General features: G+C 40.9%; 1 protein-coding gene across 1 annotated transcript in view; it reads right to left on the reverse strand.

Annotated features, from left to right (window-relative positions):
- The window catches only part of GNAL (G protein subunit alpha L), a 178,242-nt gene extending 171,420 nt beyond the window's left edge, over positions 1-6,822 (reverse strand). The window contains exon 1 of the mRNA XM_062487990.1: positions 6,354-6,822. Coding sequence (XP_062343974.1) covers positions 6,354-6,822 — 469 coding nt within the window. The remainder of the gene's footprint in view (positions 1-6,353) is intronic.
- Positions 6,823-14,181: the final 7,359 nt, after the last annotated feature.

The following is a 14,181-nucleotide window of genomic DNA, read 5'->3' on the forward strand; positions in this document are numbered from 1 at the left end:
AAAAGTGTATTGTTTACCATAGAAAAAGTGCAAAACTGAAAAGTTTTGTTTCTTTTTATTTTAAATACTTGGGGGGGGAAATCCCTGTAAATAGCTTTAAGCTGCAAACTGCATGCTGTTCCCACATGATGTAAATTCTTCTCTAAAATAAAGATAACAGCAGGATAGAATTTATGATTCTACCTGGATCTGACTTTCTACAATAATGGTATTTTCAGAAGAACAAATTTATTATTCTTGAAACCTAACATTACCTTAAATATAAGTGGAATTTATAATTCTTCGAACCTAAGTTTAAAACCAAACAAACATAAAATACCAGATTCTGAGGATGCAATTCAAGTTTTACTTCAAAGAGATCTTATCAGCTAAGATGTTTCTCTACAGATGATTGATGTTACGTCTTACGTTACAGTCATTAATTGTCAGCTTTTTTTCTCAAATTTTTTGATCTGCACATGAACACAGAAGAAGAAAATAATTAATCCTTTCTTAAGTAGTTTTACCTATTCTGGTCCCAAACAGCACATACTTCCTCCTTTGTACAGCTTATTCCACAAGGCTTTAAGTTCTTGAACTTTTATTTAATATTCATGTGCAGACAAATCACAAGATGTGGGAGTTTCACACATACATTCATACACTGCTACCAGGATAATATGAAGTACACTAATCAGTGTACTTAACATGCTCATCCATTATTGGAAAAAGTACAAATATGATGTGCACAGGCCAGATGCAAGGCTGCATTTCCTCCAGATCCTGCATAAGATTTATAAGAGTCTATCCCTTTTATGTGAGAATAAGCGACACCTCTTTTATCTTACTTACACCATTTTATTTCTCTACTGCCATTCAAAAATCCACAGAGAAGAACCATTTCCACAACACTCAGCAAAGGCAAAAGATTTCTAGAACAGGTATAACTATTAAATAAGTAAAACCTGCTAAGCAGAAGTCAGGCCAGGTTTCTGCCACAGCTTAGGCAGACTGCTGGATTTAAAAAGAAAAAAAACCAGTAACTTTTAAAAAATTTAATTCAGCTTTACAAGCCCAAATGGTACCTGACTTGAAAAAGTAAGTTGAGGAAAGCCATGACTACAAAAAAATCCCACCATTAAGTATTTCCCCAAAATTGTAGTTGCCCTACGTCAAAATGATAAAACCAAAGAAAAAGAAATTGGGTGTGTGGGTTAGTAAGTGGAAAAGGATAGACATGGTAACAATGTTTCAAACTGCTTTTCTTCTAAACTTTTGGGGGGAAAGGGAAAACAAATAGTCAAATCTAGGAGTTTTATGTGTTCTTCAAAATTTCAGCAGCCAAAAAGTTACAGTGGTAATAGGACCTTAAAATGACATAACATACCCACAAATTTTGCTTAGTTAAGACACTGCATTCTAATAAGCATTCATGGAATACACACTGATACACAAAACTTGTCTAATAACCAAAAGTTCTAATCAGCAGCTGCAGAACCCACCCTTCGACAGCACTTAAAGCCTCCCAGTATTACTACACTTAACACAGTGAAAAAATATTCAGGTTCTTTTTCTTGAATATCAAGTGATTAAAGATAAGCAAAATCAATCAAAGAATGGAAATAAGTTAAAACACCTAAATATGGGCTAAATCTAATTTTAATTTACAGATAAAGAAAAGCTAAGTTTTCAGTACACTGAAAACACCCCCGAAGTTAAGAACTGATACCAAATATCCTAATGACTTCTGCCTATTAGGTTCCCTCCTGTGCAAGGAGTGCATATCCCACTTCCTGTGATGCCATAAATTACAACAAAAGCAGAAGAGCTTTTGAAAAGACTGCAAATTATGCAAAGTATTATGGATTATAAAATCATTCTGCATTACAACATTGGTCAGCATTTGCAGCCTGCTATTTCAAAGTCTTGAAAATATCTGTTCCTACCAATCATCTGTGCATTATCTCCATATTAGAAGTAGCTGGCTGTAAGGATCCCAAATATGCCAAGCTCTCTTACAGACCAGGGAAGGAATCAACTCTGGTGGTAACAGAAAAACACCTCAAACATTCAACCTTATGCAGACAAGGAAAGTATCACCACATCAAGCTAAACTATAGTCAGGTATTTATCAAAAAGCATGAGTTGACACTAGTTAAAATTATTTTAAAAATAAAATCCATTAGGCTTAAGATTTAAAATTCCCTTGACGATGCATGATGAACTTAAGGATTTGGGGATGCAGAACACACACAAGACTGCAATTTTAGTCTAAAAGCCACTGTCAGACCAGAAACTGTCTTTGCACAAAAAGTTCATTTCTGGCAACAGTCATTTGGTGCATAGTTAAGAAAAGAAAAAGCTCATTACTTTTGTTATACACCTCTGAGCTTACTGGGATCTCCTGTGTAGGAGTTTCCCAAGCTTGACAAGGCATCTTTGTGTTTGATTTCTATCAATTTGGAGGAATTACATTTTTCGGTATGTTTCCTATACTTTTGTACATGAACATCACCAAATATATCTAAATTTCACTATCAAGTCAGTACTTAAATATCATGTACCTTTTAAGTGAAGAAAATTACTATCTCTGTTTCCCCTCCCTCATTCCCTATATCATTACTTTCAGTTTCTGTTGAACAGAAAAGCTTTTACTCAGAACACTTTCAGTTTCAATTTAGCAGGGAAGTGTAAAAGAATGTGTTCTGCTTGAGAAAGTCATCCAAAGTTAGGATAGCAACCAGGACTCAGGGTAAATGGAAAAAAAAAATAGGAGTCAGAGGTTAGAAGACAACAGCTATCTAGGAAAAAAAAAATAAAAAAAATCAGTCTATAGCTTACTTCAACATCACATAAGCGTTAATTATACCACAATGGTTAACACACTGTTTAAAGCCAATTCCCCATCACCCCACTTACTCAGAAAATAGTTTAAAATATGAGACTGCAAATGAGAACGTAAATTGCTTCTATAAAGTGATTTTCAACGTTTCTACAGATTTTAGGAAATCAGCAGCTAAAACAGTCTTGCAGAAGAGGGTGACTGCAATTCTCTGGAAAAAAAGACAAAAAAGAAAACAAGGCAGAAACTGAAGCTGCAAAACTCAGATCAAGCCCTGCAAATATGTTCAGTAAATGTATATGCTTAAAAAAAATAAAATTCTCATCTCAGGGTTAGCATCCTAAGAATTCTGCACAGATTAACACTTCACTTATAAAGAGGAAAGAAAATAAATCTCCCTATAAATAACCAGCACCCAATAATCTATTCAATAATCAATCAATTTCTTGTGTTTTTAAAAGTGGATGTTAAGCAAGAAACAGCCAACTGTGGTGGAAAGCCAGTTTCCATTTCATGTGGGTTCTTCTTTCAGAAGAAGAAAAGCAAATGGACCCAAACCACGTCTGCCACTACTCCAGTGCACAAGTAAAGCCTCAGCATCACAGCTACAGCCACCTGATATTTAAACACCTATTTATGTGGGAGGCACAGACAGAGAGCTGATCGTGAGCACTTACTGCACACCCTCCCTTTCACAATCACTGGTTATGACAAAACACATTAAGTGCTTCCGAGTGTAGGTTAGGGGAGAGTGTCAAAACATCACGTGCACCATGAGACATTAGTTGGGGGGAAGCTGTGACAGGCAAGAACAGGCTCTTTGGGAGATATTTACCAACATACACTACAAAAAGCCTTTGAGACTTTATAATATCTTGGTAACTTATTACACACAGCTCAACACAAAGCTTATTGTTTTCACCTGACATAATAAAAGAGTGAGTGTGCTTTTAAGGAAAGGTCATTTTCAAACATTTATAAGCTTCTCTTCTAATATACTACTTATTTAGACTCTAGAGATTGTTAGTATTCTTACATTAGTGCATTTATTTGCATACCCTTTTGATATCTAATCGTAGCTCCTTAAAATATCCACTGTATTTTTCTCTAAAATTTCAATAATATCCTCTAAACTTGCCCCAGTAAATTTATGAGATACACAAGGACAAGCCAAAAATGAGGCTATTATTTACAAACTTGTGTTTAAAAAAAGAAACACAAAGCCCACGCCAACGCTGTTGCTCAACTTTGTTTGTTCTGTGATGGTGCTCTGCTGTCACTGCATTCACCATTTCGCCTCTGCTGTGCATTTCCTCCATGTTGATGTACAAAAATATTTCTCCTCTCTCTAGCAGAGGTATGCTTTTCAGGTTCAGTCTGCCAGGAAGACCTTAGGGACAGGGATCCAGTTATTTACAACTTGAAAGGCTATAAAATATCAGGCTAAGGTAACAAATAAAGGTAACATCCTTTATTCTAAAAAACCTTGGTGTACATTCTAAGTCTTTTCCTCTGTGCAAGACTGAAACCTATTACCTTGCGCAATGAAATTTTGCTTAACTTCTTCTCTGACAAATACACCATTCCCAATTCTAAATAATTTCCTCTTATTTACAGCAGCATTTCCAATACGTCCAAAAAGCAATACAAAGCACCTGCAGCTCTCCCTACATCTAAATGAAACATTTACGTCAGGCCCTGATCTGCAAGGCCTGAAACAATAATCCAACATTTCCTCCCAGCAATACGGAGATCTAGAGAACCTTTTTTGATTATGACACGGACTTCTAAACAAAATTAAATACAGGGAGTCTTAGGTGCGTTGAATTTCTTCCAGGGTGCCAAAGGTCAGAGGCGATTTATTCTTCAAATGGTATTGTTTCTGAACAGGTGTTTACTGCTCTGCTTTACTATGACAACCAGCCATGTTACAGACTACACACAGTATCTGTTTGTTAGAATTCTTTTGTTCAAGCAATGACAATGCTTTCCAGAGGAAGGCCACCAAACAGGATCTCTGACTTCTTGCAGCCATGCTTCAGGAGGAGAAAACATTAAATTTTTTAATATTTCATTGAAAAAGAAGAGTTAATTACTCTGAAGAGTTAATCACTGCAAGAGTTCAAGAATCAGAAGTGACATTTTATCACCACTACTGCTACTACTAATAATAAATCCATGGAGTATGAATTACATCTTCTTCCTCCTTCCTTTCTACCAGTTGCACTAGTATCCTACAAGCTGGTATTTTATGGGTAATAATTAAGGCTATTATTTGTTTTGTGGAAATGCAGCACTACAGCTCTGGCATACCTTTTGTCCACTGCTGTATTTCATATTTTCTCCTCCCCTTACTCACCAACAGGAATGAAGGGATCCAATAAAAAAGAAACGAGTTTTATAAAGAAGGGAAATCTGGAATGCACTTAAAGATAAGCACCAAAATTCCATACCACGCAACTTTACGAGAACAGGCAAAGAAGCGAATGCAAAAGCAAATCAGTATTTTCACGCTAACAGAAAACAGAGATTTATGACCACAGCTAAGAGGCCAAATAAGCCCTCTGCTCAGACCATAAAAAAAAAGCCCTGCAGTATGACTGTTCTGTTTCCTGCAGGAAATGAGATGCTTGTATTAGATACCCCTGTGGTTTTCATACTGTAAATGTATCAGCTGGTACAAATCCTCTGGAGAGGACTATTAACAAATGCTTAGAAAGAGCAGTGGCAACAGCAGACCGCATGTAGCACCTCAAAGAGGGGACAACAGCTGTCAAGTCATCCCTAAAAAACCTGAGAGAAAGCAACTGAAGAACACATCTTGTAATAGAGGCGATGTCTGAGGAACGTACATAATCTACACCCGCTTATTTCCCCTTACTACGCTCACTGCTTCTTTAAATGAGAAGCCTATTGCTCATCACCACTCCTCATTAAACCATCCCTGGTTACACGCGGCACAGGAGGACCATCCACAGGCTACACATACCTCACGCATGCATGGCCATTTTTCCTCCTTTCTACTGTGCTTTAAAAAAAAAAAATCATTAATATTTCTTTTTCCTGTTAACGTTTCCGAGCTGCGAGGTCGCCGAGCGAAGTTCCCGCCTCGGGCGATTGGGGCAGCCCCGGCCCGGGCAGGGCTCCTCCACCCGAGAAGACCCCGCTGCTCCCCCATCCGCATCGCTCCCGCCCGCCCGCCTGGGTGGAGCCGCTCGCCCTCGCCCGACAAGCGCCGACCGTGTTCTCCATTGCAAAACCACGGCCAGGGCCAGAGGCGGGGAGGACGAAGGGAAAAGAAGGTGTAAACCTGTCTGGGAGACAGCCCGGGGATGGACACGGCCGGGGGGCGGGCGGGCAGGGCTGGGAGGGGGCAGCGGGGAGACAAAGGAGGGATGGAGGGTGCCCGAGGAAAACAGGGGAAGCCGGGGAGGAGGCGCTGCCGGGGAGCACCGCGGGGCACCTGCCCGCCTCGGCACACCCCCGCACAGACACACAGACAGACAGACACACACACACACACCACACGTACCGAGCAGCAGCAGGCGGTGCGTCTGCTTGTACTCCCGCTTCTGCTCCTTGAGCGCCCGGTCGATGCTCTTACTGACTTTCCTCGCCTCCTTCTCCGCCTCCCGCTCCTCCAGGCGCAGCTTCTCCCAGGTCCTCTGGAGCGCCGGCGGCTGGTGCAGCGCCTGCTGCCGCGCCGCCTTTCCCCCGCCGCCAAGGCCGGGGCCGCCGGCCTTGGGCAGCGCCGGCTGCCGCTCGGGGGCCGCCCCATTGCCGCCGCCGCCGCCGTTCTGCAGCAGCAGCAGCGGCGGCCCGTCCGCCTCCCCGCCGGGCTTACCGCCGGGCCGGAGCGGGACGCCGAGAGGCTGCGGCTGCGGGGCGGCGTGAGGCTCCGCCGGCGCTTCGGGCTCCGAGGCGGCGCCGGCGCTGGAGATGGAGCCGCCGCCGCCAGCGTCGCCGAAGAGCCGCGGGCGCAGGCTGTAGCAGAGCCCCATGGCTCGGTGCCCCCGCCGGGGACGGGCTGTGGCGCGGCGGCGCTGGCCTCAGCGCTTCCCGCCGGCCGGGCAGGCGGCGGGCGGGGAAGGGGCAGGGGCGCCGCGGAGCCCCTCACGGCCCCGCTGGGCCATCTTGCATCTTCCTCGCGGCTGCGGCGGCGGCTCCTCGGCGCCGATCACCTGACACCGACCGAGCTGCCACCGCCGGGTCCACGTTACCGTAAATACCCCAGCGCCAGCCCACCGCGCAGCGCCGCCGGGGGAAGGGCGGGGGCCCCGCGCCGGCACACAGGCGCACACCGAGCGCAGCCCCCCGCCCCTCGCCCAGCCCGCCCCAGGGGCCGGGGTCTCCCGGAACTCCCGCTCCGCGCCCTGCCCGAGAGACCCTCGCCCCTCACGCCACCCGCCCTCCTTGCTTCCTCCCTGCCTGGAAAGGCCGCCGTGCCGCCCGTGCGAGCCCCGGGAGCCGCACACACCCCCCTACCCCTCTCCAGGCTATGCCCCTGACAGACAACGTCTCCCCCGGCATCCCAAGGGGAGAAGCCGAGGCGGAGGCCTCTCACTGAGAGGGACCCCGCCGGGTGCCGGCGGCCCCCGGCAGGCTGGGCATCCTCGCAGCTGCAGCCCGGTGCTGAGCCCCGCTGCACACACACGCGGCTCCTCGCCCACGCGCTGACTAAGGATGCCGTGGGAGGAAGGCTTTGGGTGCGACGGTAGGAGAAAATAATAGGCAGTGTTGGGGTTTGCTCGCTATCTCAGTCAGTGTTGGCGGCAGTAGTACTCCAGCAGCGTGCTGCTGTGGCCTGTGGAGGAAAGGCTGGTGCTAGAAAGCCGCTTCCAAGGTGGCAGCCCTCCTCAAGAGAAGACCGGGAGAAATTCAGGCTACTTGGAATGTGTCTCAAATAGGCTCTCCTGCCTGATGCACCTCCATGTTCTTCATAATCTCGGCAGTCCTTTTTCAGGGGCATGTGGATGAAACTGGGTCTCCAAATTTTAAAGCAAAGGTCCTATCATGTGTTCACTTTTGTGACTGACATGTACCTTAGCTTAATTTAGAGACTCTAACTTCAGTAACGTTGACTGCGTTAATGAGCATCTTTATTCATGCAGCATCACTTTGGATTCTGTAATGACCTGTTGTGTTGGTCATTGGTTTTGTCTCCTATTTTTTTGCAGTGACCAATATTCTATTAATAGACACCACTGTTTATATAGTGCAATATGAAGAAATGGAGGGAGGCAAAATTCCCATACATCTTTACAATTAATGAATTAGAGCAAATTAGGCACAGTTTTTAGTTCCTGGATATGGGAAACAGAACTGATTTTGTGACAGATCTATTTGTGTCAAATGATCTAACAAACATCCTATAAAATATGTATTTACCAAGCAGTGAGTTGTGTGTTAACATTCATTGGAAAAAAATCCCCAAAACCCTACGCAGGCATAAAATAAATAGATTCCTTTTAACTGAAAGTATCGACTATCTGTGATTGCACCATGCTAAAGAAATTTTGCCTGTGAAAATATAAGGAGGATCCATCACGCTCTAGACATTGTTCTCTTATACCCTTCAAAATGCTCACCAACTATTTAGATGCTTCAGCTCTGAGAAGCCACCCCCCGTATCTTTTGCTTCTGTTTTATGTTCTGATACCTGACTCTACAGTGTCCTGGTTGCAATCTTCTTGCAAAACATGCAAGCAGTTACATCACAGCAGAGGATGTTTCACCCACTATTGCAGAGCTGCTCTGTCTTGGCTCAAAATCTTTATGGACCATAAGAATACAGTATTTCTTAGGCTGGGAGTGAATGATTTCAGCTTTTTGGCTGAAAGCAAACAGGAATTTGGATAAGAGAAATCTAAATGGGCTGAGTAGCTGGGATCCTGGGATCAGTAGCTGCATCCTTTCTGGTGTAATTGGCTCCCATAGAGGAATTTGCCATATCCAGGATATTTGTTACATCCAACAATATAATAAAACCATGAAAAAAGCCCAACAACAAGCAAAATCCAAAGTAATGGTGAAAGTTAGGGATTTAATATTTGAGGTCCAAATGCTGATGGACATACTTAGTTTTGTGAAGGTGATCCTTGGAGCTCAATGCATACAACAGCATTTGCAGAACTGTGAACTGCTTTCCAGGTTGTAGAAGAAATGCCATAACTTGGCCAAATGAGTTCAGATTAGGTAAAATTTCTCCTGCTAAAGTGCTCCTGGTCATGTACAGTGTGTGCTCAGTGAGTAAAGGAAGGTGAATTATATATTCACAATTAGAGAAGAGACCTGGAAGAAAAAAAAAAGGCACTGTAAAATCACATACTTTTTAAGAAATTTCAAAATAGCAGCCCATGTATTAACAACTATGTATAGGTAGAATCTTTAAAATAACTGACCACTCTGCCAAACACTGAAATAAATGCTCTACCTTATCAAAATAAGGTATGTTCATAAATATGAACATAAAGTATGTTCACTGAAACATCATTCAGTGACCTACAAGAGCAAAGTGTGTCTTGAGGAAGAAGTCTTCCCTAATTCTTTTCTTCTAACTTCTAGTAAAGAACAATAAGCAGCCTGTCTTCTCTCTTTCCCCAGAGGAGTAGTGATCATCACTACTTCCGGATTACCACGGACTGAGATTTTCAAGAATTTAAAGAGAAAAAGTCAGTATGTTGCTGTTTTCTGATATGAATACGCCTTGAAGAATCTTTCATGGAATTTTCAAAGGTTAGTGGTCCAAACCAGGATTTAATGACTGGGTCAGGTTTTCAGTAGCACTAATTGGACATGAGTGTCATTGTGTTAACTGAAATTAGAATCACAGGATCTTAGAACAGCCTAGGACTGTTCTCTGTGGAAGGGATCCTCAGAATTTCATCTGGTCTGACGTTTCATGGGAAAGGCAGCCTAGATGAGATCATACAGTACCTTGTCTAGCTGTATCTTGAAAACCACGTGCAATGGGGACTTTACCATGCCCCTGGCAAGGTTGTTCTAGTGAGTGGTTGCTCCCACTGTAAAAAATTATTTCTTGTATTGAAATGAAACATTTCCTGGTGCAACATGCATTCATGACCTCTTGTCTTCTCCATGTAGCTCCTTTTGGCACTTCTCTTTTGTCTTTGTGACCACCCTTTAAGTACAGGGATACTGTGATGAGGTTCCTCTTGAGCATTCTCTTTTCCAAGAAGAAAAGATCACTCTGAGCCTTCTCCATGGCAAAAAAAGATCTCACTCTTTCAATTTGCTCACAGGGTAGGTTTTGCAGCCCTTGAATTATCTTTGTGGCCTTTATTGGGACGTTCTCCAGTCCATTCACAATTTTTTTTTTTAATTGTTGGGATGGTTAATAAATAAATGTCTTTAGATATGAATGTGTAGTAAACCACTTTAAACTGCTTTTCTTCTTTTTGGTTTCAATGTATAGTTCTACCTAAGAAATGACTATTTAAAGGTGGTATCCAGTCATATGCAGGAGCTGGGTATGTCCATGACATGGCTTTATTTACTCCAAGGAGTCTAGTAAGAAAAAAAATTATAGAAAAAACATAGAAGTCTATTAAGAAAATCTATAAGTATTATTCCTAAGAAGATGTGTCTTTAGTGCTTCTTAAAAAAAGGTGCAAGTTATACATTTCTTGAACACTCATGTGAAAATAATTTGTGTTCTTTTCCCAGTTTTATAATGATTTTTATTTAACAATATTTATCTACGCTATATAGTTTTTTGGGATTTATACGATGTTCCAAGTTTTAACCAAGAAATGAGTGTTTGACATCAAACTAAAACAAACGTAGTAAATGCAGTTGCCTTGAAAAATATAACTGTGTGGTAATTGAAGGGACACCAGTTAAATGAATCTGTAAGAATTTTGATAAGGCAAGGATCTTAAAGGCAAGGAGAAGCTGTTCTGGGGCTGGACAATTGTTTATGTTCTTTTTCCTCTGATGAGTCACTGTAGCAGTGAATGAGTTTGTCCATATTCTGACTATAGTTTTGACATAGTGTTTTTCTGTATCTTAGTCAGAATACTGGTATGAATTCAGAAACTATAAATTCAGGACCTGCAGTGGGATATTATTTCTAAATAGTTTTGACATATTTTCCTCAAGATTTTTCAGAACCTCAGTGCCGATTAGTGAAAAATGCTGCAAGACTTTTGGGTTTATTAAAGTTGAAAGCAATGTCCTAGAAGAGAAAAAAAAAAGTAGAAACTCATGTGCCATGACAACCACTAGATATTTGCAAAACTGCTGTTGAGGTTAATTTTCCTCATGGATAAAGGGTCTAGGATTTACCCAGCTGCCATCAGATAATGAACATCTCTTATCTTCTTTGATAGACACTTGTCAAAAATCTACACACTTCTTGTGGAACAAGTGCTATTATCCTTGTCTTAAAGTTTACAGTGAACACTAGTGTGCCTGTGCTGCCCTACTGTATCACTGCAGGTATACAGGAAGAGGAAGATACTCCTCCTTGATATATACTTTGCTCTCTAAGGCTGAAACCTATGCTGCTGATAGAAAACTTGCTGGTAAGCACAGCTCCAAAAACAAATGTCTGTGTGAAATGTCCGGAGATCAGATTAGTCTCTTGATCTCCTCCCAGTCTCAATTTGTCCAAAGACAGAAGACCACTGAAAAGACAGAAAACTGTGTATTTTCCCTTGGTCTTCACAAGACATTGCAGGGTTTATAACTCCTCTGTCTTACACACACGGACACAGACACAAACTCTCTCCCTATATCCCCCCACTCTGTTTTCACAGAACTTTAATCTTCCCCACAAATTTTACATGCAAATTTACTGGTTGCTTGAAGATTTTTAAAGGGGAAAAAAAAAAGCCTTATAGTGGGGATTCAGCTACAACTGTAATAGTGGTAGAGCAACAGTGATTCAAACCTAATTTTATCAAATCATTTCTCACTATCACCATGGTATTTTTTGCACCTTGTCATATCTGAGCATGATAGCAGTAAAGCCATCTACCACTTCTTTTTGGAGAGATCCTTCCCTGTAAATACTGTAAACAATTTAGCATTTCTTAAAGCATGCTCCTTAAACTATCCTGCTGAAAAAAATGGATGTAAGTTTATTAAATTCAGGCCATTAGTGACACCAGTTGTAAAGTTGTCTTGTACCTCCCATTATTAGAAATTATTTTTTTCCTTGGTTAAAACTGCACAAAAATGGGATTTTAGCAAAATTTCAGTGCCTGCTGAAATCTGTCTCAGGGTGAATGTTTTTGTTTGGTTTACTTTCTGAAATACCTCAGCCATTTTCACAAAGTGTTTAATGAGAAGCATACTGTTGCAATGTAAAAACATCTTACTGGGTTTCAGAAGGACCACCAGATTATCATTCTTGTATCAGTCACAGTAGATCTTTTTTGCTTTGAGAGAAGTGATTACCAGGATATAGAAGACATTTTAAGCAATGTCAGAGTAGACAAGCTTAAGGGAATTTACTGCAAGTACCAAAATAAGATAAAGTAGGTCAGCTTGCTTGAAAACTAGGTTCTGAGCAAATGAAGTAAGAAAACAGTTAGAAAGAGATTTAAAATGCAAATTGTGGGATAAGGTAATTTTTTGTGGTACTGCATAAAGTAGGGAAGGAAATAGTGGTAGGAAAACAAATAAAATTGGAGTTTTTGGATACCTAGCAGTGTTACCAGATAACATAATGCACTGTTGTGGAGGCATAACTGCTGCTGTCTCTGTAGCATTTAGTTCATTGCTACATCTAAAGGAATTTGAATAATAAACTTAAAAGTCTTCTCATGACCTCTTTTAATTATCTTCGTTAATATTTCTTTAAAAACTCCTGACCCATGGTGTCAAATCAGGGGTTTGTAATAGTTTTTGTTTTCTGAACAGGGGCTTTTGCTTTGAGAAAATCTGATTAATCTGACTAAATTGTTACACTTTTAAAATGTGACTTGCACAGTCTGAAATACAGAGCAAAAAGCCATCACTGCTTGCTTCTACAGCAAGGAGCAGTCCTACTTGCTACAGACCTGATCTAGGCAGAGGAAAAGGACATGGCTTCAGGAACACTTCTATTAAAAGATTCTGATCCTATTTTGTGTGTGAATAATGCATGTATCAATTGCATACCAAATTTCTTTTAAGTCAGGGAAGCATGCTTTATCTGTGCAACCTCAATTCATTTCCATATAAATATTCATCATGATGCAGTCTTCAACTTCACAAAAACAACTTCTCCAGACTAAGCTGTTTGTTTTGGGGACTCTATGCTCTTGATGTGAACAGCCAGCAGATCTGTAAAAAAAGTCTTAGCAAGCAATAGGGACTTCTAGAACCTTCTGAATAACTGGAAACATTTTTTTTTTAATTTGTTTTAGAAGGTCCTTTTAGATCACTGCTTTAATTAAAAAATAAGATGAAAACAGAAAACAGATGAGCTGAGGCCTATATGTAGGTCATTATACAAACTTTAACTTTTGTTTTAATAATAAGCAAATTATTCTTTCCTTTTCAACTGAGAATCAATGTAAAAATATACTGAATAATAAAATAATGGAAATGTGCTGTTTGGAAGGGAACTCTGGGTATTGTAGTTCAAATGTGAATATTGGAAGCTAATACAAAGAGAGGACAACAATATAAGCAGGAATAGATGTCAAAATTTGGTTAATAAGATTATTCTTTTCTGTAGTGCATTTTTTTTGGGTCAAAATTGACAGAATTGTTAAAATCAGAATACTCAATCAAAAAATTAAATTAGGCTACATCAGGATTGACAATTTCTTCCAAGACCAGCCACTTAACAGGGCTGAAATAGCTTACACTTGAGAAAGAAATGAAAATAGGGAAGAATTAATCAATGCTTATTGTAGAAATCAAAGAAAAAAAACCAGGAAGGAATATTAAATGAAGAACAGACTTTATAAAAATTTGTTGACATGATGTTTTTCTTAGGTTAAAAATATTGAAGTAGTTTAACAGAAGATGAGATAAATGTTCGTGGATTTTATGGCTAGTGAAATTAATTATTATTTCTTTTTACTGAGAAATCCTTTCAGTGGTAGAAACCCCAGAGCAATTTTTATAATCATAACAGTAATTTGTTAGTCCTATGTTTTCTAGTTCCCCAGTACTAATTAAATGTAATTAATATGGAGGAAACTTCCCCATTCCTTTCTTCCCTTGTTTTACTCAATTTTTGATTCATTATCAAGGAAATAAATTGGGAACCTGAATTCTCAGCTGCCTTCCTGCACTTCTCGGGGCTTACACAGCAGAGAAGTTTGAATGCCTTGAGATTTCTCTTTGCTCGGGAGAGTCTGTGCCTTTCAAGTATCTTTCTGCCAATCCCAAAGTCTAGA

Source organism: Cinclus cinclus, chromosome 1, assembly GCF_963662255.1.
Source record: "Cinclus cinclus chromosome 1, bCinCin1.1, whole genome shotgun sequence".
Lineage (NCBI taxonomy): Eukaryota > Metazoa > Chordata > Aves > Passeriformes > Cinclidae > Cinclus > Cinclus cinclus.